Raw genomic sequence first — 24,257 nt, 5'->3', positions numbered from 1 at the left:
AAGTCATGTAAAATGGGGGCCAAAAGCTTGAAAGCCTTGAAAGGTATACCTATCTTGCCATCCCTCTGACAGGTTTCCTCGACGCTCAGACTTACCACCGACAGTTCACTATTATTACCCAAGTTTCACATGATGTTTCGAGTATTCGCTGTCGTCGCCCTGCACCTGGCAGTGACGTGTATGGCCCAGAATTCCTCGCTGTCCGAAGACTGCCCCGCTGAGATCCAACACATTGACGAGGGCAACTTGATCTACAACTCAACACGCACAGCACGCACTAGATTCAGAGGACAATCTTTGCCATGGTACATAACTGCAGCTATAACCGACAGACGCGCACCAAACCTCACCTTTAGAGGCGTCGATACGAGTCAAGAGCTCAGCGTCTTTATAAGCGTTCCCAAAACACTTCCAGAGACGGGGTCTCCAGCTGGGAGCGATGTACGCCTCTGCTCGTCCATGTTGAAAGCTTTGAACAGGACCTCCGAGAACCCCCCGGATATGGATGCTCCTGACGACACACCGTACGCAAATCACTCGTGCAAAGGCGTCATTAGTGAGAAATGCATCAGGGAGTTCGAAAATTCGACGCATCTTGTTGACGGGCCTATTAAGGAATGTCAGAGTTTGGTGTCTCTGAATCTCAGCGACGATTGCAGGGATTACCTTTGGTTTAGTCCAAGTAAATATTTCTGAACCAGTCTCGGATGTATACGCTAACTATTTTCCCCTCAGCGAACCCACGGAATTTCTCCAGAGCCGCAGCGCGTTGCTCGGTGGACAAGATGCCATACATTGATCTGCCAACAGATTATATGACTTTTGGCACTGGGCTGTGGACTGGGCTTATCGGCGATGAGGACCGGAAAGATTTTGACATGTATGATTTGAGGGTCCAGCAGACCATCCCGTTGCTATTTTCAGCTGCTGGTATGAGTAGGCTGATATGTATTGCCCCGGATCAGGTTGTTCCGGGAAGTCGAAAGCCCCAGTTGAAGCTGGAAGAGGATGAGCCCGAGGAAGATGAGAACACAGCGCCGCGAGCTGGTGGCTTGGGGGCTGCTATCTTGCTTGGTGTTGGCGCCATGATCTTTAGTCTTCTGTAGCACTAGCGAATAAGCATATCAGACTCTAACGGACAATTATTGTTCCTCTACTGAGAAACCAGGATCTTTTGTCGCCGTAATATCCGGGTAGCCTTGTCTATTACATGGTTGGTCCCAACCCCGCGTGCGGGAGATAAGCTACGCTAGCTGATTATCTTACTTCCTCCCAGAATACCCTAAGGAATGATAGTGCAATATCAAGAGCCAGATTCATTGTCTCCTCACCTTGTCCACTTTTGGAAGGAGAGCACGCGAGCGACAGATACTATAATGATAGACAAGGGAACTTTTGAGTGCTTGGCAATGCGATAACGGACATGGCCGCTCTCCGTTGACTTTGTTTAGATAAAAGATCGTCGACATCGCTCAATTGATTCTTTTGGGGCACGTCTTCTCTCGTTTTGGCACTACGACATCAACAGCATACCCTGGACCTTTGTGACAATGCGTCTGTCTTCCTTCATCGCTGGAGCAGCTCTGCTCTCTTCCGGCGCGAATGCGTTGAACATTCTGTTGGGAAATGACGATGGATTTGGTTCTGGAAATTTGCGCGAGATGTACCGCATCTTCAAGGAGAAGGGCCATAATGGTAGGCTCTCTGTCAATTGAATCATGACGAGAAACAATGCTAACACGCGCAAAGTTTGGGTTGTTGCACCTGCGACAAAGCAGAGCGGCAAAGGCGGTACCTCTGACTTCACCACTGAAGGAAACTTGACTGCCCCATCGCAGTATGACTTGATTCCCAAGGGTGCGCCTTCAGTACGTTTTCCCAAGCACCACCTTTCGAATTGACCTCTGACATGACGTAGGTTGGACACGATCCAAAGGACAGCCAGATCTGGTACTACAATGGCACCCCCGCTGCCTGCACTTTCGTCGCGTTGGACTACGTCCTCCCCAAGTTCGCCAACTTTAGTGTTCCTGATCTTGTCGTAACTGGTCCTAACTACGGAACCAACTTGGGAGGCTTCGTGTGGACACTCTCGGGGACTGCGGGTGCAGCGTACGTTTCCATCAATCCAACAAGAAGATGTCCGGACTGACGACGTATAGATATGCCGCTACCAACCGTGGAATTCCTGCCATTGCTATTTCAGCAAGCAACCAAGAAGTCCCCTACTTTGAGGTCAAGAACAGGACCAACCCTGCTACATGGGCTGCTCAAGCCTCCGTCAAGTTCGTCGAGAACTTCATCGCCACATCCCCCAAGAATGGTCCTCTTCTCCCCCTCGGCTACGGCGTCAACGTCAATCTCCCCGTCTTGACAAAGAAGAACCAAAACCCAGAATTCGTGCAGACGCGATTCACTGGAAACGCCCACGTCAATGAAGCTGTGCTCGACAAAGAGAAGGGAACGTTTACTTGGGCCAACATCAAGCCTTACGCCGCTGGTGTGAATGCCTGCATCAACGGTGATTGCTCTCTCCCCGGTGAGACATACGTCGTTGAGAATGGCAAGGCGTCTGTGTCTTTCTACACGGTTGACTACTCGGCGCCTAGCACAGAGTATACAAAGTCTCTCATCCAGCGAGTTGCGTCATTTATTTCAAGCGATAAATAGTGGTCCCATAGTACAGAAGAGAGTCATAAGTTATAGTGCATCATGCGCCCGATTACCTATTCCCCAACACCGTTTTAAAAAATAGCAAGTTCAAGATTCCTGGAGCGTGCTGCGCTCTCAATGTCAAAAGTATTTGTCCCGTTCGCCCACGCCTCATCGAGCATTTCGAAAATAGTATTGATTAGATCAAAGGAATCTGTGCCAAGTAATGACTTCCTGACATCGTCGAGGGTTGCTTTCCAGGTTGGATGTTGTTTGAGGAGGGGGACTTCGAGGCCTGCGTTGACGACTGCATATGGTAGGCCGTTGTGGACGAGGAGGTGTTGGTTGCGAGGCTCTTCGAAGGCCTTTTGCAGGGCATCTATCGATGAGATGAGACGGCAGAGAACGACCTCTGTATCTGGTCCTTTCCTCGGAATGCCATCTTCTCTATCTGGGAGCCCTCGTGCTTTTCGCTCCATTCTTCGCCGACGACGGACTTCCAGTATACCTGCCAGGCGCCAGCATTCCCAGTAGTGGCACTGCAGCGACTCACCTACCTGTCCCGGCCAGTCCCAGAAGCGTGTCTCTGTATACTCTGGATCATTGTCCACGATGCTCGCAAAGATATCGAGGAGAGAGCGGGGTATGCCTGATACGACTTCTACACCGGTCGCTCGGCCTTCGTCGCGATCATCTTGAAGACGACGGAAGAGTTTCCAGACGCCGATGGAAGGATTTACGCGACCGATGACGCTGGACGGAAGATCCATCACACCAAGAACTTCGACAAGATGTTGGGTATGGAGATCGTTAGAAATTTGACCAACGGTGCTGAGCTTGGTCCTGAGGTCGTAGACGTCGACAATGAGCTCGAGGTACATTGTCCACGGTTGGGTCTGCAGTAGCTGCACGGTGTTAATTTCCGAGACTGACGCCGGGAATAAGCAGATAAGGGAACACGTACACAGAGTGAGCACACTAGCAAGCCAGCGCATATTGTCGCGAGGTGCATTCGCTCATACCGAGCGGAAAGCTCTTGTCGGAACGTCTGTAGCGCGAGGTCGGTGTATTCCATCGACTTGACGGACATGCCGCGATTGCCATCATCCATGTAGAGCTGTATGGCACCAGCGATCATGACCAGCGCTGGGCTCTGATAAGCCATCTGCTCAAAGAAGGGCTTGATCCAAGAGCTTGCTTCCGTAGAGTACAGCCGATTGAGGCCATTGTTCATAACTAGCGAAAACAATTAATTAGCATCAACTACAATAAACTAATTCGGGTATCAAATGAGGGATAAAGGGAATTCATGAGTGATGGCAGCATACGTACATCTCTGAAATCTCGGGTCTTGCGCATCTGCTGACGGCACGCCAATGGTCTGCGGCGAAAAGGCAGACGATGAGACAGAGCCCGACGCAGGACTCGACGTGTCGTGCCTAGGAGCAGAGGAAGTCTCGGAATCCATGGAATTGAGGTCTTGATTGCTCTCAGGCCCTTGATTCGCGACCAATGACGCGTCGGGGACAGAGGCGCCGGCAAATCTGCCTCTAGAAGCGACGCCATTGACCCAGCGGAGGGGAGTCGAGTAACCCTGGCACCTCATGCCCCTTTGGGAGCAAGCGCGGCACTCCGGGCGAGCCTGGTCGCATTTTCGCTTGCGGGCTTTACAGTTCAGGCAGCCTCCGCGAGATCGGGCCATAGTGTCCAAGTGTCTTTAAATCTTGGGTTGCTCAGGGATTAATGGTGGGAATGGTGGGTGTACGAAAGGAGGCGATATTCTGACTCTGCGGGGCTGGGGATGGAAGTTTATAGACGAAAAGGGGTGAAAGAGGCGCCGCGCGAGTATCGACCTAAAGGAGTTTAGATCGCTACAACGGCCCGGACACATTTTGTCATCGCCACGCACGAAGTTATTTTCTCTCGAATGTGGGTTCTCTCGTATGTGGGAACAGCCAGAATGCGGGGGGATGGACGCTGCTCGTGATTTGCAGATACCACCTGGACAGGGATTGTCAGAGGTAGAATGGTAGATAGCGGGAGATTGAAGCTAATCGCACACAGACCAGACCCTTGACCCCCTATACCCCGTATGTAGTAACTGTTGACACGCACTGCCGAAGTTGAGTTTTGGAGAGACAACGGCCGACGGCCACCGTATCAAGTCTGTCTCGTGCAGAACAAGACTCATTGCACTGCATGTTGGTGGCTGTACACTACTTACACTATCTTTTTGATATCATAGATTTGAAGGGGATATATAGTCCCTGTGCTTGCCTCGCATTCTACGATTCACTTCAGCATCCACTCTCTTCCCCATTTTCAATTCTTCAAGCGAGCCCCAAGTCCCATCATGACCTCCACCGATCGCGTCCCCATCCCGGGAGAGGCCCGCCTGATCTTGGGTAAAACATCATGACATGCCTCATCGTCGACAATTTGACTGATTGATTTATAGCAGAGTCAGCTACCGACGCGTCGCGCTTCGTTCTCCAGCCAACGCCCTCCAGGGATCCCAATGAGCCTCTCGTGCGTATCTCCCATCATTTATGAAGAAAATTCAAAATTGACACGCTTAGAATTGGCCTACATGGCGAAAGCTCTTCAACTTTGGGCTGTCGATCGCCGTCGCTGTCGCTGCCTTCACCAATCTCTCCATCCAGACTGTCTTTTGGCAGCAGATGACTGTTGACATGGGCGTCAGCATCCAGCAGTTGACCAATGCCCAATCCGCCCAGCTAGCTGGTCTGGCCATGGGTTGCTTGTTCTTCATCCCCTTCGCTATCAAGTATGGACGTCGCTCTTCGTACATCATCTCTACTGCTGTTCTTGCTGGTGTCTCGTGGTGGACGGCGAGAATGCAGAGTTATCCTGAGTTGATCATCACCATGATAATTACCGGTCTTGGTGGTGCTATCAACGAGACGGCTGTTCAGATGACTGTAAGTCTCATGCCATGATATCCAACCGTTTACTGATGGGTGTAGATCTCTGACCTCTTCTTTGTTCATCATCGTGGATCTGCTAATGCTGTCTACTTCACTGCTGTCATGGTCGGTTCTTTTCTCACCCCCATGGCTGCTGGCACACAAGCTGCCAACCAAGGCTGGCGCTGGTCGTACTACACCTTGTCCATCTGCCTCACCATTCTCTTCGTCGTCTTCATCTTTGCCTTTGAGGAGACAAAGTACATTCCCGTCTCGGTCGGCGAGGTAGAGAACGATGACGCTGGTTCTCTGCATAACCCCACCGTGAAAGACATCGACTCCAAGAACAAGATAGGCAGTGAGCTTGTCACCGTTGGTACTCATACCGATCCTACCATCCCCATGAACTCGTACCGCCAGTGCATGCGCTTGACCACCACGACCAGCGAGTCTCTTCCTCGCTTATTCATGATGCCTTTCCATGTCATCACCCTTCCCCACGTCATGTTCACTGCTCTTCAATTTGCTTCTGGAGTCTGCTGGCTTGTCATCTTCATGCAAATCATCTCCATTGTCTTCTCAGCTCCTCCTTATAACTTCACTACCGCTGGTATTGGATACATGGCTCTTGGTCCATTTGTGGGCAACGTCTTTGGAAGTATCTTTGGAGGACCTCTTGCAGACTGGACTGTCGTTCGACTTGCACGACGCAATGGTGGTGTCTACGAGCCTGAGATGCGACTGTATCCTCTTGTCATTCCTACCTTTTTCATGGCTGGTGGAATCATCATGTTTGGCGCTACAGCTGCTCGCGTAAGTCAACCACCTTGGTCTTAGCATCTTTCACTAACATTCATCAGGGCATGCACTGGATCTATCCCTCCCTCGGTGGAGCATTCTTTGCTTTTGGACTCGGTGCTAATGGCGACATCACCTTCACCCTCATCATCGATACTTATCGCGAGCTTGTCGCTGAAGCCTTCATCGGTATTGCTTTCTTGCGAAATGCCGTCTCCGTTGGTGTCACTTTTGCCATCGTTCCTTGGATGACATCTATGGGTCTTACCAACATGTTCATCATCAGTGGCTGCATTGCATTCGCGATTGGCTCCCTGTTTGTGCCGATGATTATCTACGGCAAAAAGATTCGCACTGCTTTGGCACCTCGCTATTGGAAGCTCGTCGAGAAGCGGTCGCGCATTTGACAGGACTTTACGATGGATCAATGACTCTGGGATAGGAATGTGTGGACGATGTTGGGACTTGTTAGCTCGTGATGTTAGTAGTTTAGGTGTTATCAATTTACTCATACTCTCATTCATCTCCATAGTCAAGTTTCTGTCAAGTTTCATTTTAGAGTGAATGGACTTAGATTACAGTTTTTCGTAGTCAAACAGTCGCCGCCCTATTGGCTGTATCGTACTTGGCTAGTGCGTGTGACACCTTGAGAAACTCGGCAGCGTTTTAGACTCAGCCTCACCCAGCTCAGGAAGATCATTACGTCGTGCGGTCACATTAGGTATGAAAAGTAGTTATTCCCGGATCAATCGACCCCACATGTAGCTGCCTGTCAGAGGCGATGTAGAACTTTATGTTATTATATCAATCCTCTATCTGTCTACAAGTTTGCGGCCATCTTTCCAGGAAAATTAGTCAACCGATAACAGTCAATAACTGGTCTGCCCTCCGACATGATCATGACCCCAATAGCAACAACGCTGTTCAACCAGCCGTACGAACTATCACCAGGGGCCTCAAACTTAATATGCGTAAAATACTCCATCTCATCCTGCGTAACGGTATCCCGCTCTCCCACTTCCTCCTCAACTCCTGGTCCGGTACGATAGATGCCCTGTGCTTTAACAAGGATATGCACGTTATCATGAGTCCGCAGCGTGTACATGGCATTCAACCGAACAAGAGACTAATCATACCCCTGTTAGCTAGCTAATCGACGATAAGCTTTTCTCATTTTCTGCACTGTATTCACCTTATTGGGGTTAATGACTTCGGCCCAGTCGGCACCGCTTTTGGCAACGATGATTCCCTTGATCTGAGGACCATTTACTTGCCCTTTTTGGATGGGCAGAACAACTCTGCTCCTGGAGGTGCCGTCGATGCCTGCAATCTGGGTAACCCCCTCTTTGTCCATCTCGGCAACGATGCGGTAGATGAACTCGAGATGGGGCATACGCATGATAGGAATATTGTCCTCGGAAGGCGAGAAGTCGTTTCCGGGGGACGGAACGTGAGAAGCCATTCCGAAGGTGATGGACCGGGGAGTGGGCAGGGAGTGGGCAGATCTGAGATCTGATCTTGCTGAAACCTAGTTCAACTTGATATGGAAGACCAGGGCATCTTTTATCTTTACAAATCATTTTTTGTTCCATACGCTGATTGATACGGTGACTGCTACGGAAATGATACCGATGAGACTAAGTTTGATACTGTAGATCAGACCCCTTTTCAATATCGCATCAACTTGCCGTATACAGCGGCGCCTCCAACTACCAAATTGGGGTATTACATGCGCCGCGAGCTAAAACAACCCCCCTCCAAATCTCGCGGCAACGTTATCTCGGTTTGCAGTATGGGGTAGTCTATCCGCGTTGTGGGGAAGATTAAGAGGATCTAGAACCTCCGAAACTCCGTCGTCTGCTCTCTTTCCTCGTTAAAACCAACGCGAAGATCAGCAGCAATTCTCTAGCAAATCTCATCACCCTCACATCATTCCACCATGCCTGCTACTACTACCAACTGGAAGACCATTGCTGCTCAGCACCGCGAGAAGCAGCGTGATGCTGTACCCGCAGAATGGCTCCTCCCAGAGAAACAACTCCAGGGACTGAAGAATACTGGAGATGGGAATGGTAGCAAGCTTATTGAGTCAAAGGCCGTTCAGAGGTCTGGACTTTTGACGGAGAAGGAGATTGTTATCACGGAGAAGTATACTGCCGCTGAGTTGTTGAGTAAGATGCATTCTCAAGAGCTCTCTTCAGAGGAAGTTACTGTGGCGTTTTCTAAGCGTGCAAGTCTCGCTCAGCAATTGGTTTGTTACACTGAGACAACCGTTGGAACTTGTACTAACAGAAGTAGACATCATGTTTGACTGAGATTATGTTCAAGGAGGGTATTCAAAGAGCTAAGGAACTTGACGAGCAATTAAAGACAACTGGGAAGCTGGCTGGTCCACTCCACGGATTGCCCATTAGTCTCAAGGTATGCAACTCCAACTCCAACTTCAGAAACTCTACTAACAAAGCAGGACTCATATCGCGTTAAAGGCCACCATGCCACCGTTGGATATGTCGAATTTCTTCGTCAACCAATTCCCGATCACAATTCTGCACTCGTGGACTTGTTGCTTGATGCTGGAGCTGTTTTGTACTGCAAGACAAACCTACCCCAGACAATGATGGTAAGCTATACGTATACTACAGCGACTGTACTCTCTAACACCTTACAGACAGCAGATTCAGAAAACAACATCTTCGGAAGAACGCTCAACCCTCACAACACCAGCCTCACAGCAGGTGGTTCAACCGGTGGTGAAGGCGCCCTCGTCGCCTTTAGAGGATCTCCTCTCGGTGTCGGTAGTGACATCGCTGGTTCCATCCGCATTCCCTCTTTATGCTGCGGTATCTACGGTTTCAAACCCACCTCTGAGCGCGTTCCCTTCGGAGGCCAATCAGAATATCCATTTCCCAAGGATCACCTCCCTGGTATTGCACCAGTCGGTGGACCCATGGCCAACTCCATCGAAGATCTTGAGCTCTTCATGAAGATCACTCTTGCTCAACGGCCTTGGAACTATGACCCCACTGTTGTAGACATTCCCTGGAGAGACCTTGGTGAGGGAGATGCTAAGCTTACTATTGGTATCATGGCTGAAGATCCTGAATATCCTCTGCATCCACCTGTTCGACGCGCTTTAGCAAAGGCTGCTTCTGCGCTTGAGAACGCAGGCCATAAGCTTGTTTATCTCCCCCAAGATCCTAAGCGCAACGCTGGCCTTGGTGGAAGAATCGGATTCCAGTTGTTTAGCATCATGGGTCCTGATCTCGACACTGTCTCCCGAGAGATCGGTGAGCCACTTGTTAACTCTGTGGCTATCGCTGTTCATCCCTTTGCTAATGGCAACTTCCCTGTTCCTCCGGATCTGGACACACCTACGAAGTTGTCCCGCCTGAATGAGGTGCGCTTTGAGTACCTCAAGGCTTGGCAGGAGACGTATCGTGATAACAAGCTTGATGTGATTCTCGCTCCTGGGGCCGTGACCACGGCTATTCCTCATGATACTTATGGTGTACCTATTTATACTCTTATGTGGAACGTCTTGGATGTAAGTTGACATGACCGTACCACTCAAAGATGGACTTGCTAACAAGATGGCAGTTCCCTGCTGGTATTATTCCCTTTGGCAAGTCATCCAAGTTCGAGGATTCCGAACACGTCAAGGCCAAGGCCCCATTCGATCCTGACTGTAAGTTTGCTACATGAAAGACTATCTGACCATAGCTAACAAATGTCAGATATTCCCGAGGCCACAGACGGTGCACCCACCGCAATCCAAATCATCGCTCCACGATACAGAGACGAGGAATGTCTCCGAGCAATGAGAATAGTCGACAAGACAATTAGGAACTCCCGCGCAGAGAAACTTTAGATATCATTTAACTAGAGCGAGCTATACATAAGAGGGCCTGATTGCCAATAATAATAGACTAAATCGCATCGAATCATTACCTATCCATTGCCCGTGAAGCTCATCGTAACCTCAACATCCTAGCAGCAGGTCTACTCTCTACCCGTCCCGAGCGTTCCCGCAACAAACTCAATACCACAATCTTAAACTGCTGTGCCAAATCATCCCACTCAAACTCAGGATTAAGTGCCTTAATAAACACCCTCATCGCAGACTCAGGAATCTTGGTTATCGCGCAGACATCCTCTGCCGAAAGAGCCTTCTCCATCGTCGAAACAAACGCAGGAGTTAAAGAGCTCTTGTAAGTAGCAAAGCTCTCTTCTTGGACAATTTCCTCCTTGGCGGCTTCGACTACAGCCTTGGTCTCAGCTTCAGGACGTGTTCCGGTGAGGACTTGCTCGAGGAACTGCTCGTCAAGAGGTTCAATGTTGTTCTTGGCTGCGTCGTTGCCAACTTGCCACGGGATGCGCCGCTTCTCTGCATCGTCCATGATGCGCCCGACGATCTTTTTCGTGCGGTTCTTTACTTCTTGATCTGCGTCTTCGGAGACATCTGCGTCGATGAGCTCGTGGTAGTAGTGGATGTTCTGCACCTTTAGCTGATCAGGCTGAATCTGCCACTTGGCAGCAATTTCTTCATGCATCGCAAGAACAGCCTGGCAGTTCTCCTTTGCGACATCCCATTCTTTGTCTTGACATGCTAGCGCGACTGCGATCTTGAGATCCCTGAAGGCAGCTGAGCGCTTGGTGTATACGTTGCCGTAGACAATATCATCTGCAGGACGTCGTGCGCCGCCTCTGGCGAGATGGTCTAGATACCGCATCATTCTCGTGTAGCCTTTGGTCTGCTTCTCAAGTTCACTTGGAACTTTCTGCTGAAGTCGTCCCGCCACAACTGCGATGTCTACACCATCTGTGGTGAGCATTCGCTCAAAGACTGTGGTGATAGTCCGGCAGTGCTCAAGCTGGATGTTCCGCAGCTTGCAGAACTGCACCATATCATAAGCCTTGCTCTGCTTGATCTCTGCGACGTTCTCGTTCTTGGTGATGACCCGCACAATAATCTTGTCAAGAAGCTTGAGAAGATTGTCGTTGAACGTGTTCAAAGGCCAGCCAGTGTAGGGATACAGCTCGACGACGTTCTCGTACCAAACCCAATCGGCTTCCGTGGCAGGAACGTCATACTGAGGATTCAGCCCAAACATCTGCCAGACCATACTCAAAGGCCTCACACCCGACCCCGCAATCGTCATAAGATTACCAAAAAGACCTCTCATCAACCTCGTAACCGTATCCTCCGCCGTATCCAACACGACAGGAGCACTCGTCCTCATCGCCGCAAGCTTTGACATAGCCGCCATAAGAAGCGAAATCATTAAATGGCCGATCTCAGGACTTCCAGCTTCAAAGTTATACTCCCGTGACGCAACTGCTTGACTGAGTGTATCTCGCATCATGATTCTCAGCGCGGCGATGTGTGATTCGTTGCACTTCTCCATCCAGCGGATTGAGTATGGACTCTTGAGGTTGACGAACTCGTCCCAGCATACCCATGCTAGCATTGAGCCGATGCCGCGCTGTTGGCTGAGGTAGGGAAGCGCAAGAATGGGATGGTTGGGACCGGCTTGGCTGACGAGAGGGCCGGCGTGTTGGCTTTGGGACTGTTCCATGATGATACCGGCGTCGAAGCCATCAAGATGAAGAATTCGGTCGTCAAGAGCACAGCAGGGTCTAGTAAAGTTAGCATAAAAGTCTCGAGTGGGTGCGTGTTATGACTTACTTGGCATCAATGGTAGTGCCCTTCAAATTCGCCAGCATCTCCTTATAAGGCACCGTCTCAATGTTCAACAACATCACACCCATCTCCTCAGCATGCTTCTCCAACAACCCCGTCAAACTCTCAAAAGTCATCGACTTGGTCGCCTCAACATTATTCTGGATCTGCGCCTGTCTCATAAGTCTCTTCATATCATGCGTTCTCTTCGACGTCGTCTGAACAGACATCATATTCGCAAGACTAGTAATCACAGGCTCAAGAACAGTCTGAACCTCCTTGTTAGCCTTTCTTATATCACCGAGCATCTTGTTCTTCTTGTTGAGAATGGCCTGATCATCGGTGCGGAGGTTGGCGGTGATGAAGGCTATGTACTCGCTTCGCAGAGGAGCCATTTTCTTGTCGATCTTGGCGGAGAGCGTGTCGACCAGGGTCTTGGAGAGTTGCTGGAGATCCTTTTGGCTGAGGAGGGTTTGGAGCTGGGGAACTGCGGCGGTGATGTCGTCGTGCATGGTGTTGATCTCGGCGATGCTGAGATCCTCAAAGATACCGGCTAAGTCTTGAGGACGAACGACTTGGGCTGAGTAGGGAAGATAAATAGTGTTGGCATCACTGAGATTGACTAGTCGAGGAATCTTTGGAGCCAATAGCGATTCTACGCTGTTCGAGGTGATGAAATCGGTGATATCCGCTCCAAAGTTTAGCTTTGTCGTATCCAAGACGTTGTGATTCGCCAAACCCCGATAGAAGTAAAACTTATCACCGATATTGGCCACGATCAAAGACTGAGGTCCAGCAAGGGCCGTTACAGCATTTATATTCGCCGAACTCAACACAGCTGAGATTTGTTCTTCGGTCCCATGCTTCTCCTTGGTCTTGATCTGCACGATGAACAAGGTATTCATCCTAAGACTAGAAGCCAAGTTTCGCGCGTTATCGGTCATGCGCTCATCAACGACGACAGCTATACTCTCGAGTTGCTCGTAATAAGCGCAAAGAGCCTTCTCATCTTTGAAGGGAACATTGGAAGGAGTGCTGCCGGTGGAGAGAAGCATAGGTCCTTGGAGTTGAGATCCGAAGATACAGGGAAGAACAACGGCTGACTCGTCCTGGGTGATGTTTGCATCTGAGGATAAGAACTCAATACCAGTGCTGAAGCGAATGACCTGCGCGTCAGAAGCGGCCAGGAAAGAAGGGAGGGTTGAAGCGTTGGTGGTTAATACAGCGCGTCTCTTATCCGAAACCTGTGCTTCGCTTTCTACCTCATCACTCGTGTCAGTCTTCTTCTCCTCTGAAGCTACAGCAGGAATAGGTTCAGTGATAGTGAAGTCTGCGCTGTTGATAGCTTCAGGGAAGCAAGGGCTGATTAGCTTCTTGCTGTCACACATCATGTTTCTATCTGTTGTCGCCTTGGGAAGAATAGAGCAGATGATGGAATCTTCATCACGCTTGATGACCAAAGGGCAGCAGATAGTAGCATCGCCAATAGTGGCCTTGTCCAAGGGAACAGGGACGATATACAGGATCTGGACCCCATTAGCTTCGTCACGTCACATTGCAATCTAGCGACTTACTTTGTCAACATTATCAGCGACAAGCAGTGCAGGATTTGTGCCTAAGAATCTCGTGATTCGCGTCTTGGTATACCCTGAGATGAACACACAGATAGGCTTCTCCGTCAGTGTATCACTGTCTATCCTCACATAGTCCAGAAGATCCTGGCCATGCAGAATATCGCCGCTGTGCTTGATTCCAGAAAAGGTCGTTCGTTCTAACCAGCAACAAGCATTGCATTCGTTATCAGCGAAGCAGAAGTCGTAGTAGGTAGGAGTACGTTCTGAGACAGCCAAAATGGTGATCTGTCCTGACACTATGGGGATCTTGAAGGTAGCTGCTGGGGCTTGCATGATCTGAAAGTCATCAAACACGCCTGTTGATCATTAGCAACAATTAGGCTGTCTGAGTGCTTTGTATACTTACTCAGATGTTCTCTGAACCCCTTCATCCGCCTTAGTAAAACCTCCCCCATCTCTCCCAAGTCAACAGAGTTGAAAAAGTAGTCTTGGCTGTAATTCGAGATATCGATCTCTTCGATACCATTCTTGGTTCGACATAGTAATATGCCCTCAGGGCTGAAAGGATGTGCAGAGCCAACAGGCAAAGTCTGTAGTAATTCCGCTATCCGACCCTTTGACGTAGCCAAAGGGTCGAAGAACGTCTTGCGTACCTTTTCCATGATGATTACCGATGAAGATACGAAATTAGTAGGGATAGATAGACAGCTTATATAAAGATGGAAATGCTAGCGTGAGTCACACGGTATGTAGGGCTGAGAGTTATAGGTGAGTTTGGCTGCCTACACTCTATTTGGAAGGTACCGAATATGCCTTGACATGGGAAGTGAGTCATGTCGGGGGCGCAGTCAGATCGTGGTGAGGAATGTCTGGGGTAAACCAACAGGCGCTAAAGCTCCTAGGGCTGTTGGTTCTCAATGGCTGAAGGAACTGTATTTATGATCGAGCATTCCAATCATTAATCTTACAGGGCACTTATTTCAACATTAAGATTTTGAATCATTTAAGGCAATGAATCCTGCAAGAATGGGCATTACGCAATTCACAGAAGTCGGCCAGCTGCCGTAGAAGCGCATGAGAGTAGCCTATTTTTAGCGTTCACGCCGTCAAGCGCTTGTAATGCGCCGCGAAATGGAACCTTGCAGCGATCAGAATCTGGACAAGACCCAAGCCGAACATCAATAGTATCATGCAATAACGGTTCAGGCCTCTTTCTTTGCCACTTTCTTTGCATGTTCGGGACCGGTTCTGGCCGCTCTTTTGGTCCCTACGCATCACGTATTCTGGCTTGCGGCTCAATTCGTCTCAAGGTTCGTCGCGCAGATAAGTTTCTGGCTGCCTCTTCCGACAGGCGTTCATTGGTCCGATAAGACGCATCGGATAAGCTTTGATGAGTATGACTCGATGAGAATATTTATTCCGACTTATTGTCTGAACAAGTCCTATCAAATCGATTTAGAGAGCTTCCTATAAACTGACAATCTAGGCAGAGTTACTGACCAAACTACAATAGTTCTCTGGTATAAAGGGAATCATCAACCTGTCGACGTCATGAGCTGGAGCAGACAATTAGTAGTGGCTGCAAAGTGAAAAACGCCGTGTACAGCCTCCAGCTGGGATTTTTAACTCTATTTAATAGATGAGCTAAGGGAGGAAATAAAACTCGGCCCTGAATTACAAAAGGACTTAGGGTAAATTGACATAAGTTTAGGATACTTAGGGTGCCTGTGCCATCAAGTTCCTTGTGGATCATGCAAGTCTACTGTCATTTGAGTGCTTGACTTCTTGTGAAGGCTTAACACGAACGGCACAGTAAGTCAAATGCCATACTGCGTATCGTGAAATTGGAAAGCCAAATTCGAATATCCAGCCGCTGTCTTCAACATTGGATAGGTAGGCCAGGTAATATCTGTCGATGACCAGACAGATTGTAAGCCAGGGAGGATCCAGATGCAACACCGTGCGGTAAGCTACAGTGCCACTCTATACTCGCATCTCGCTTGCCGTACCTCTGTTGGCTGGGTCGAGAAAAGAGAGTACTATGCAAACATGATCTGATTACTACATAATGTTGGACAAGCCTAGCCCCAACACATGATGTTGGTTGCAGCAATGCTTGAATGCGCCATTTCTTATCTCTGCTCACGGCCGACTCCGCCAGGTTCCGTTCAACGAACAAAGTCCTATGTGCTGATTTAGTTGCTAACCATGGACAAAACCGACGCGGTCAGTCAAACAAACCCACGGTTTCCCACAGAGATTCTTCCAGAATCAACTCCTCCCGGGATGTCTAGCCAAGGCGGCCAGGACCTCGTTGCAGCACAGGTACGGTACCCCGCTTGAATCTGGATTCATAATCCCCTGATAGCGATATAGCCTCTGGAAGAGAATGAAGAGGATGACGATGACTCGGCGCTAGGTCAAGACTTGTAAGTGCGATGTCTATTTACTTTATCGTCACTAATGCAACACACTAGTGCAAGCTCGACTGCTTCCCTCACCTCAAGCATTCTCGAATACCGAAAGTTTCAGGGTCGGACCTTCAATAGTGACAAGTACGAGATTGAATATTTCGCACCAAATGATGAGAGGCAAAAGGAATCGATTGACATCTCGTAAGCAATACTTTAAGCCACCGACATCTGATCGTTCTGCTGAAAGCCAGCAAGTCATCACTACCTCATGTTACTTCTCGATGGCAAGCTTTCGCTCGCCCCTTCGCCTGAGGATTTTGAAGCTAGTTTCCCATTTCTTTCTAGTGTCTTGCTTCAACTAACGACATACAGAAGGTACTTGACATAGGAACCGGGACCGGTAAGCGATGCCTCGGATAACAGCCACAACAGGAGAGTAGCTGATGATCAAATAGGTATATGGGCAATGTACGGATGAGTCTTGTATCATACAGGGCTGTTGCAAACACTGATGTCTCATAGCGACTTTGCCGACCAATATCCTAACGCCGAGGTCGTTGGAACAGATCTTTCCCCAATCCAACCCGATTGGGTACCACCAAATGTCCGATTTGAACTCGAGGACGCAACTAGTAACTGGACTTGGTCCAACGACACCTTTGACTTTGTTCATATGCGCTACTTGATCGGCGCTATTGCTGATTGGGGTGCGTTATTTAAAGATGCGTTCCGCTGTTGCAAACCTGGAGGTTTCGTCGAATCTGTTGAGGTCAATCCAACCTTTTTCAGTGACGATGGAACAGCCAGCGATGTGACGGCAGTGCAGACATGGAATAAGCTTTTCAGAGAGGCGAGTAAAGCGTTTGGTCGTAGCTTTTGCGAGATTGAAGGGGACGCAGAGCTTCTGGCTGCAGCTGGATTTGTAGACCTGCAAGTTACGGACTTTAAGGTATCGTATTTCTCAAACATTGCACCTTTGTATCTAACACCGCCAAGGTCCCTGTCGGCGGATGGGCGAAGGACTCCAAGTTACGTCAAGTCGGCGAGTTTCTTCGCGCAACGATGGAGAACGATCTTGAAGGTAAGTAAGTCCTCAGTTCTTCTCTCCAGTCTTCTAAGGGAATGCAGGATATACGCTCCTAGCTTGGCAACAAATTTTAGGGTGGCCGAAAGATGAATATCAGTTATTTCTAATGGACATGCGAAAGGCACTGAGAGATAAGAAAGTGCATAGTTACATACGCGTGCGCTTTCTTAACGCACACAAGCCATGAGATGCGAGGTAGGTAGGAACTTGGGAAAGAAAGACAATAATAAGCTTCAGGCGTTGGAACACCACGGATAGTTGTAAAGAATCTAAGTTAGGATGAGATAAGCTACTCCCTTACTAACGTTAGTAGGCACATAGGCTGTTGGCAAGTGTATGTCAAACTCATTGGAAACAAGCCGTTGCAACATTGCTTGCTCTATTTCAACAAGATCTTCCGCATTGTAATCCCCGATGCAAGAAAAGTGGTAGGTCACAATCATGACTGCTTTTGAAATATAATTCACAGTTAAAAGAATTACCTAAATCTTGAACCAATATCTGATGGAGGAAATGGTCTTCGTACTGCGGGGTTAAGAGTCAGCGGTAAGACGAGATAGATTCCCTAATGCGATATGTCGTGCCAGAAACCTGGTCTGCTATAGATCAAAGACGCCTTGCACAGCCACAAGCGTGCTTCCAGCTGAGTTTTTCAACCTCATCTATTGGACGAGGCCCGTACATCGGGGCTAAATTTCTTGGTCAAGGCTCAGAACAGCACTTATCATTCTACTCAAAAACTGCATGCGTTTCTCCAAGAATTCTTTCTACCAAGCTTGATCTGGCAGTTGCTTTCAAACTCATTTGATACTGATCCGGTTCAATACACCCGGCCGAATTGGAATCGGCTTCCAAGAATGTCGGAGGCATTAAAGAGGCAGCTGGCTCAGCCATATCCTGGGCCTTCACTTCTCAGCCTATCACATATCCGCCTCGTCTGCCTGCATCCTGGAATAGATGAAGCCATTTTTTGCGAGCTGATGACCGTCTCGATTGACTCTGCACCGAATTACGAGGCTTTATCATATACCTGGGGCGACCCCTCCAATTTAGAAACCATCACTATGGCCACGCAAGGCTTCGAGATCAGGCAGCAATTCTCGGTAACTTCTAATTGCTTTTCTGCCCTGAAACGCCTTCGCTATAAAGACAGAACTCGGGTTCTATGGATCGACGCCTTGGCTATCGACCAATCTAATATCTATGAGAGTTACCATCAAGTCAGTCTCATGTCAAAGATAAACTCTCAAGCCGTGGGCGTGATTGTTTATCTCGGCGAATCCGCAGATAAGAGCGACTTGGCCATCGAATTCATCATGGAGTGCTACGACCCATCTCCCGATAATACCTCCTTAAGTTTCCCGAGGTCCGATGCCTTAATGGACGCACTCCGGAGTTTCTTCCTTCGGCCTTGGTTCACTAGAGTCTGGGTAATCCAAGAAGTCTTCCTATCATCCGAGAAGACCATTTACTGTGGAGAAAAAGAAATCCCATGGTCTGCGATGGAGAACTTCAAGCATTATCTCGCCAACACAAGACTGCAGTTTCGACTACCATACGTGGTCTCAAAAGCAATCAAATCCCTTACAATGCAGAGCGCCGAAAGATTCATGTTCTATGCTCTTCTTGATTCTCGACATTGCGAGGCTACTGAACCTTGCGACAAGATTTACAGCCTACTCTCGATACTCCAGTCTTACAATAAGTCACTTGACCTGATACCAAGGTATCAAGATACGCCAGCTAGAATATACACAGACTGTGCTCTGTCTTTGTTACCAAGTTGTGGCTGGAGCCTTTTGTACGCAGTTCAAGGGAACATTAGGACAGAGAACCTGCCTTCTTGGGTACCGGATTGGAACGTCCCGCCTCAGCGACATATCATCGATTCAGATGCTTTCATGGCAATGGGCGAATTCTGGGTAGACGTGTTACTCCCGGCCGTTCCTTTCAGACCAAAAATCGTAATGCGCAGCACGAATGACGGAGAAAAACCTGCGTTGCATGGATACGGCTATTCATGTGGAAAGGTCTCGAAACTGGGGTCAATTTATATCGCGGGTCAAACACCATTCCCCTCGGATGAGTGGTATAGTCTCGTCAGCAAAATTGATCTACCAACACGTCCTGGAACCAACTCAGGTGACATCAAGTTCCCTTATCGAACAGAATCTTTTCTTGACTTTCTGTTACTTGCTCGTTATCTATACGGGTTAAGCATGAATGAAGAAGAAGAAGACGATGTCGATGACTTCCCAAAACCAGATTTTATAATTGGAAGCTCACGCGGTTCATATCGGGAGTACAGGTTTGGTGCTAAATGGGAAGACAGGATACGAAAACTAGCTCTTGAGAGGAAAGATGGTGTGTTGCCATTTAGGGATATACCTTTTTATTATGCTGCCGCTGGTTGGCCGTCAAGTTATGGGAATGCTTTCCATAAGAAACTGGAGGCTTGTCATTTGCGGCGGTGCTTTGTTACTGATACGGGATATTTCGGACTTGCGCCGGCGGAAGCAGAGATAGGAGATGAAATTTTTGTCTGCGTTGGGGCGTCGGTTCCGTTCGTGCTGAGAGAGATCAGCAATGGTGGTGATGAGTTTCACTTGGTTGGGGAAAGCTATCTACAAGTCGGTGGATGGTATGGCATGATCACCAAACAGAGCAAACCTCAACCTCTATACATTGTATAATTCTAGTTAGCTTTATCTCTATATTAAGACTCAATCCTTATAAAGAATTCTTGCTCATCATCCTTCTTCTCAACAACTGCCCTCCTCACAAGATCATCCGCAACAGCTAACCTCAACTTCTCCGCCGTACACGGCGCATCCAGCACCAAAGGCTCATCAACACCATTCATCCCCCTCGCAGATTTGACTGCTTCTCTTAGAGCGAAGAACACCGCACAGCCCAGGAATAGAGGAGGTTCGCCTACACCCTTGCTGCTTTGGATGGAGCCTAGTTTTGACCAATTGATGGGGTTGCCTTGGGAGTCGTGTTGGAGGGTGTTTACGTTGAAGACTTGGGGGATGTCGGAGAAGCCTAAGATGAGTTAGTGATCACTGTAGAAATAGGAGAGAGAAGGGGACTTACCGGGGATTTTGTATGTTCCTGGGCCTTTGGTGAAGATTTCGCCGGATTTCATCCAGAGGGATTCTTCCATTGTGAAGAGGCCTTGGCCTTGGACGAAAGCGCCCTCGATTTGACCATAGTCCATTGCTGGGTTAATGGATCGTCCGATGTCCTGCAAAAGAGTCAGCACTGATGGGCAGCTGTTGCACTGGTAACGTACCATCATTAGATCGGTTCTCAATACTGTCGAGTCTCCCGTAAGAGTATCCAGCTCTACCTCAGATATAGCCCTAAAACCATCGTTAGCTTACTCCACGACACATATGGTAGAGTTAAACTCACACTCCTTGTGTAAAGTAATAGTACCTAAGCCTCAAAGTCAGTAGGGCTTCTTTCTCATAGTCGAACACACTCACATAGGCAAAGGATCCTTCCAATTTCCCCACTCATACCCAATTCTCGGCATCTTCCAAAACCCGTTGGCCGCCAGATTAACTCTATCCCTATACGCCGCATGCGCAATAACCGCCATACTAGCATCCTTACCAAACTTCTCCCTATACGGCTTCAGCCTCTCATTGATCTGATCACATGCATTCTTCACAGCTTGGCCGTTGATGTCGCTGCCAGATGATGCAGCGGTCGGTGAAGCATTGGCGACTTGGTCGGATTGGGACTCTTTGTTGTAGATTGAATTAACGCTCACGTTGAGCTCTTCGGCGGCGACTTGGGTCATTTTGGTGTAGAGACCTTGACCCATTTCTGTGCCGCCGTGGTGGAGAAGGACGGAGCCGTCTTCGTAGATCTTGACGTAGGCTGCTGCTTGGTTGAGATGAAGGGCAGTTGCGAAACTACTTTCATCAGCAAGGTACTGTCATGGTGGGTTGGGAGACTTACCTTAGGCCAAACTTGGTTGGAATTCTAGAGATGCCTCGCTTTTTGAAGCGATTCTTGGCGTTGAACTCTTTGATGGCAGACTTGCGCTTCTCAAACTCGGAAGACGAACTCAGCTGCTCCATCATGGTAGGAACATGGAAATCATCTGTGATCTCCTGCAGGAAAGGTGTTCGCTGACCGACTTCGTACAAGTTCCGCATTCGAAGGTCATCAACGTCCATGTTCAGAGCCTCTGCGATCTTGAACATGATAGTCTCAGTGATGTACATTCCCTGCGGACCACCGAAGCCTCTGAACGCTGTGTTGCTGACCGTATTTGTCTTGCAAACGTGTCCACGGATCCAAGCGTGAGGAATGTGATAGCAGTTGTCGACGTGCGTACAAGCCCGGTCCCTATCACTGTTAGTCTCTCATATCATTGTGCCCAAGAGTATCTTACATGACTGCGCCGCTCATGTCCAACGATGCACCGGCATTATTATAGATATCAATATCCAAGACCTGTATCTTACCCTTCTCATCAACACCAACCTTCCACTTTGACTGGAACGGGTGTCGCTGTCCACTAAAAGCAATATCCTCATCGCGATTCAGCATCATCCTCACAGGCCTCGCCGTCTTCTGCGCCGCGAGAGCAAGATACATCGAAAGGGCCGTAGTTCGCGACTCTTTACCTCCATAAGCACCACCCATTCTCCTCACGCGCATGTTGACTCTGTTCATAGGCACGCCGAGGACTTGAGCGGTGAAGACTTGGTTCTCCATGAGGTTCTGCGTCGAGATGTAGACTTCCATTGATCCGTCTTCCATGTGAGGAATTGCAAGGGCTGCGTTGGTTTCGAGGTAGAAGTGCTCTTGGCCGCCCATGCGGGTGGTGCCCTCGAGGACGTGAGCGCATTTACTAAACGCTCCGTCAAGGGAACCACTAAGAGCATCGCCCTTTCGAAGTTCTTTGCCGTGTTTGAAGAAACTCTTTGCTTTGATGGCTTCATCGATTGTGAAGATGGGAGGGAGGCGTTTGTATGTTACTGTGACGGCATCGGCAGCAGCACGAGCTTGAAGCGCTGTCTCGGCGTAGATCATACCGATGACTTGGCCGTAGTAGTTGGACTTTCCATCTGCAAAGATGAGTTCATCAAGGACGACGGGGCCCCATGTATTCTGCTCTTTGGTGATGCTGTCCTTGTCGATGTATCCGACTACACCTGGCATCTCCAGGGCGACTGAGTAATCGACCCCGAGAATCTCAGCGTGAGCTGCTTTAGACATGACCAGGGCTCCGAAGAGTTCGTTGTGCTGGCGTGGCATATCGTCCACATATTCTGCCTCGCCGGTACAGTGCTTGACGGCAGAGAGGTGAGGAATGGGACGGCCGACTTCCTTGGTACCTCTGTTCAACATCGAAGAAGTGAAGTTGTCACGATTTCCGGATGAGATACCGCGGTGAATCTCCTCAATGAGATCGGCATCGACTTCACCGAGACCGAGATCGTGAACGACTTCGTGCCAGAAGCGGAAGAACATGGAGACAGTAAGAACTGTAGCACAGTTAGAAAGATGTCAAAAATGCTCGCGGGAATAAACTGACCTTTTCGGTAGTGCGCCATGCCGCCAGGGACACCAAATGGAAGCTGAAGCTGCTCCAACAGAGCATCAATTCCCGTATTCAAGGTCTTCATATCAGACCATTTCCTCCCTACGACAGCCTTCTGCGCTTTCTCAGCCATTACAGTCGTAGGCGCCATACCACCGATAGCAAAAGCAGCATCCTCTACAACCCCGTTCCCATCCAATCTAACCCTAAACCCAGAAGTGACGATAGCGATATCATCATCCTTCCTCTTCGCCTGCTTATACGCCTTGGTAATCTCGATCTCTTCACTTGGAAGCGGGATCACAATCTCTGCTATGACTCCGTCTTCAGGTAGTGCAGTAGTTCTGTAGGACAGAAACCACGAGGACAGCGGAATCTCAGTTATCCCGCCGGTTTGAGAATGAATCTTCACTTTGGCGCCTGCTGCTAACAGGATGGGTGCGGAGTCAGAGATGGGACTTGCTGTGGCGAGACTCCCTGCTAGACTGGCTACATTGCGGATCTGTCGACCTGCAAAGTACCGAAGTTGCTTTCGGAGGGCTTCTAGTGCTGAAGCTCTTCGACCTAGCTTGGCGTACAAGATAGTACACATCTCGTCAACTTTGGACAAGGAAAGGTTTCCGGGTATACTGATAGTCTTCAGGGATTCAAGCTCAGCCTGTTTCATCTGCAGAGGATCGATGGTGAAACTATTCAGCTCAGAGATGTCTGCAGCAAATACGGAAACACGATAAGCTCTCTTCTTGAAGCGAACCTCGATCTGAGTTTCACTTGCACCACCAACGATCTTGGCTTCTGGATACACGCCCTTCAAATCGATCAGCTGTTGGAGGTTTGTTGGTCGGAACCAGAGTCTTCTGTCGTCGCCGTAGCAGATTGGTTGAGGTTCGTACTTTCGTAGCGCTGGGGGGAAGATGGGCTCTGTTGAGGGGTCGTATGGTAAGAAGGTCTCTCCAAACACTGGTTTGTCGGGTGATTTTGGTGGTGTACTGGGTGTTTCTTGAGGTCTGGGGGCTGTGATTGGTGTCTCCATCTCCTTCGGGTTCGATTCATCAACACCAGTTGAGTCACATCCTTTTGAATCGGGATTATCACGACAGCAGCCTCCAGGACGACCGCATGAACCAGTCTTGTTGGCTTCGCGCGCAACAGTTGCATAGTCGTCTTCTGTGGGTTTCTCGGGCGTTATCTCCTTGCCGTTGATCTCGGCTATCGTTCCGTTGAGGTCTTCTGTGATAAAGGTTCGTGCTGCTTCAAAGATGGGTTTATAGCCGGTCTAATTACTGTAAGCAGATAACAAAGTAGGTCTCTGTGGGTGGCTTACACAACGACAGAGATTTCCGTCGAGATGGCCCTGTAGCTCAACTTCAGAGTTGGTCAAGTGAAATTTGCCATCTCGGTATGAGTTTCTGATGAGTGCATACAAACTCATGACGATTCCCGGCGTGCAGAAGCCACATTGCGTGCCACTACCATAATCAGCTCGTGCCTTGACTCAAACTGTGGTTTAACCTACTGCATCTTGGCAATCCTCTCCTGCAGCGGATGCGGCCTCTTCA

The 24,257-nt window shown here is 49.0% G+C and overlaps 10 protein-coding genes across 11 annotated transcripts; 6 read left to right on the top strand and 4 right to left on the bottom strand.

Moving 5' to 3' along the window:
• Positions 1-132: 132 nt before the first annotated feature.
• On the top strand, positions 133-1,106 carry FVEG_12672 (hypothetical protein; the record flags this gene model as incomplete). Its single annotated transcript, XM_018902014.1, has 2 exons — positions 133-556; positions 736-1,106. The coding sequence occupies 2 exons, from the start codon at positions 133-135 to the stop codon at positions 1,104-1,106; spliced, it is 795 nt and encodes a 264-aa protein (XP_018760647.1).
• A 444-nt stretch (positions 1,107-1,550) lies between these two features.
• FVEG_12673 (5'/3'-nucleotidase SurE) lies at positions 1,551-2,765 on the top strand (the record flags this gene model as incomplete). The annotated part of the gene is made up of 4 exons (XM_018902015.1): positions 1,551-1,695; positions 1,750-1,868; positions 1,919-2,112; positions 2,163-2,765. The coding sequence occupies 4 exons, from the start codon at positions 1,551-1,553 to the stop codon at positions 2,668-2,670; spliced, it is 966 nt and encodes a 321-aa protein (XP_018760648.1). The 3' UTR covers positions 2,671-2,765.
• FVEG_12674 (hypothetical protein) lies at positions 2,626-4,427 on the bottom strand. The gene is made up of 3 exons (XM_018902016.1): positions 3,985-4,427; positions 3,617-3,888; positions 2,626-3,557 (listed from the first exon to the last, which is right to left on the bottom strand). The coding sequence occupies exons 1-3, from the start codon at positions 4,352-4,354 to the stop codon at positions 2,745-2,747; spliced, it is 1,455 nt and encodes a 484-aa protein (XP_018760649.1). The 5' UTR covers positions 4,355-4,427; the 3' UTR covers positions 2,626-2,744.
• Positions 4,428-5,005: 578 nt separating this feature from the next.
• FVEG_12675 (hypothetical protein) lies at positions 5,006-6,908 on the top strand (the record flags this gene model as incomplete). Its single annotated transcript, XM_018902017.1, has 5 exons — positions 5,006-5,057; positions 5,111-5,181; positions 5,232-5,594; positions 5,640-6,392; positions 6,440-6,908. The coding sequence occupies 5 exons, from the start codon at positions 5,006-5,008 to the stop codon at positions 6,782-6,784; spliced, it is 1,584 nt and encodes a 527-aa protein (XP_018760650.1). The 3' UTR covers positions 6,785-6,908.
• A 289-nt stretch (positions 6,909-7,197) lies between these two features.
• On the bottom strand, positions 7,198-7,839 carry FVEG_12676 (hypothetical protein; the record flags this gene model as incomplete). The annotated part of the gene is made up of 2 exons (XM_018902018.1): positions 7,198-7,503; positions 7,570-7,839. The coding sequence occupies 2 exons, from the start codon at positions 7,837-7,839 to the stop codon at positions 7,198-7,200; spliced, it is 576 nt and encodes a 191-aa protein (XP_018760651.1).
• A 477-nt stretch (positions 7,840-8,316) lies between these two features.
• On the top strand, positions 8,317-10,245 carry FVEG_12677 (hypothetical protein; the record flags this gene model as incomplete). The annotated part of the gene is made up of 6 exons (XM_018902019.1): positions 8,317-8,628; positions 8,676-8,798; positions 8,845-8,997; positions 9,046-9,921; positions 9,975-10,062; positions 10,112-10,245. 6 exons carry the CDS (start codon positions 8,317-8,319, stop codon positions 10,243-10,245), a joined length of 1,686 nt encoding a protein of 561 aa, XP_018760652.1.
• On the bottom strand, positions 10,226-14,375 carry FVEG_12678 (hypothetical protein). Its single transcript, XM_018902020.1, has 4 exons — positions 14,038-14,375; positions 13,632-13,987; positions 12,064-13,583; positions 10,226-12,014 (listed from the first exon to the last, which is right to left on the bottom strand). The coding sequence occupies exons 1-4, from the start codon at positions 14,291-14,293 to the stop codon at positions 10,346-10,348; spliced, it is 3,801 nt and encodes a 1,266-aa protein (XP_018760653.1). The 5' UTR covers positions 14,294-14,375; the 3' UTR covers positions 10,226-10,345.
• A 1,378-nt stretch (positions 14,376-15,753) lies between these two features.
• FVEG_12679 (hypothetical protein) lies at positions 15,754-17,602 on the top strand. 2 transcript variants are annotated; one of them, XM_018902021.1, is made up of 9 exons: positions 15,754-15,956; positions 16,008-16,060; positions 16,109-16,246; positions 16,301-16,367; positions 16,418-16,445; positions 16,501-16,513; positions 16,568-16,994; positions 17,042-17,126; positions 17,174-17,602. In XM_018902021.1, exons 1-9 carry the CDS (start codon positions 15,840-15,842, stop codon positions 17,317-17,319), a joined length of 1,074 nt encoding a protein of 357 aa, XP_018760654.1. In that variant the 5' UTR covers positions 15,754-15,839; the 3' UTR covers positions 17,320-17,602. The 2 variants fall into 2 exon arrangements, with proteins under 2 accessions (XP_018760654.1, XP_018760655.1); XM_018902022.1 differs by having other exon boundaries at positions 15,779-15,956; positions 16,421-16,445; positions 17,174-17,501.
• A 387-nt stretch (positions 17,603-17,989) lies between these two features.
• FVEG_17326 (hypothetical protein) lies at positions 17,990-19,860 on the top strand (the record flags this gene model as incomplete). The annotated part of the gene is made up of 1 exon (XM_018906582.1): positions 17,990-19,860. One exon carries the CDS (start codon positions 17,990-17,992, stop codon positions 19,823-19,825), a length of 1,836 nt encoding a protein of 611 aa, XP_018760656.1. The 3' UTR covers positions 19,826-19,860.
• FVEG_12680 (hypothetical protein) lies at positions 19,803-24,219 on the bottom strand (the record flags this gene model as incomplete). Its single annotated transcript, XM_018902023.1, has 10 exons — positions 19,803-20,177; positions 20,229-20,379; positions 20,428-20,497; positions 20,550-20,573; positions 20,624-21,058; positions 21,105-21,497; positions 21,544-22,642; positions 22,693-23,974; positions 24,023-24,167; positions 24,215-24,219. 10 exons carry the CDS (start codon positions 24,217-24,219, stop codon positions 19,849-19,851), a joined length of 3,933 nt encoding a protein of 1,310 aa, XP_018760657.1. The 3' UTR covers positions 19,803-19,848.
• Positions 24,220-24,257: the final 38 nt, after the last annotated feature.

This window comes from Fusarium verticillioides, chromosome 3 (assembly GCF_000149555.1).
Source record: "Fusarium verticillioides 7600 chromosome 3, whole genome shotgun sequence".
Classification (NCBI taxonomy): Eukaryota; Fungi; Ascomycota; class Sordariomycetes; order Hypocreales; family Nectriaceae; genus Fusarium; species Fusarium verticillioides.
This window is presented reverse-complemented; position numbering and strand designations above follow the sequence as displayed.

What these genes read in the sequence shown, in the direction of transcription:
- FVEG_12679 (XM_018902021.1), top strand. Translation starts at nt 15,840, where the DNA reads ATGGACAAAACCGACGCGGTCAGTCAAACAAACCCACGGTTTCCCACA. An exon ending in TCGGCGCTAGGTCAAGACTT is followed by an intron (nt 16,061 to 16,108) that starts GTAAGTGCGATG and finishes GCAACACACTAG; the next exon opens with TGCAAGCTCGACTGCTTCCC. An exon ending in CTTCGCCTGAGGATTTTGAA is followed by an intron (nt 16,368 to 16,417) that starts GCTAGTTTCCCA and finishes AACGACATACAG; the next exon opens with AAGGTACTTGACATAGGAAC.
- FVEG_12678 (XM_018902020.1), bottom strand. Translation starts at nt 14,293, where the DNA reads ATGGAAAAGGTACGCAAGACGTTCTTCGACCCTTTGGCTACGTCAAAG. An exon ending in GGGGTTCAGAGAACATCTGA is followed by an intron (nt 13,988 to 14,037) that starts GTAAGTATACAA and finishes AATGATCAACAG; the next exon opens with GCGTGTTTGATGACTTTCAG. An exon ending in GGCACTACCATTGATGCCAA is followed by an intron (nt 12,015 to 12,063) that starts GTAAGTCATAAC and finishes TAACTTTACTAG; the next exon opens with ACCCTGCTGTGCTCTTGACG.
- FVEG_12674 (XM_018902016.1), bottom strand. Translation starts at nt 4,354, where the DNA reads ATGGCCCGATCTCGCGGAGGCTGCCTGAACTGTAAAGCCCGCAAGCGA. An exon ending in AGACCCGAGATTTCAGAGAT is followed by an intron (nt 3,889 to 3,984) that starts GTACGTATGCTG and finishes TGTTTTCGCTAG; the next exon opens with TTATGAACAATGGCCTCAAT. An exon ending in TGCTAGTGTGCTCACTCTGT is followed by an intron (nt 3,558 to 3,616) that starts GTACGTGTTCCC and finishes AACACCGTGCAG; the next exon opens with CTACTGCAGACCCAACCGTG.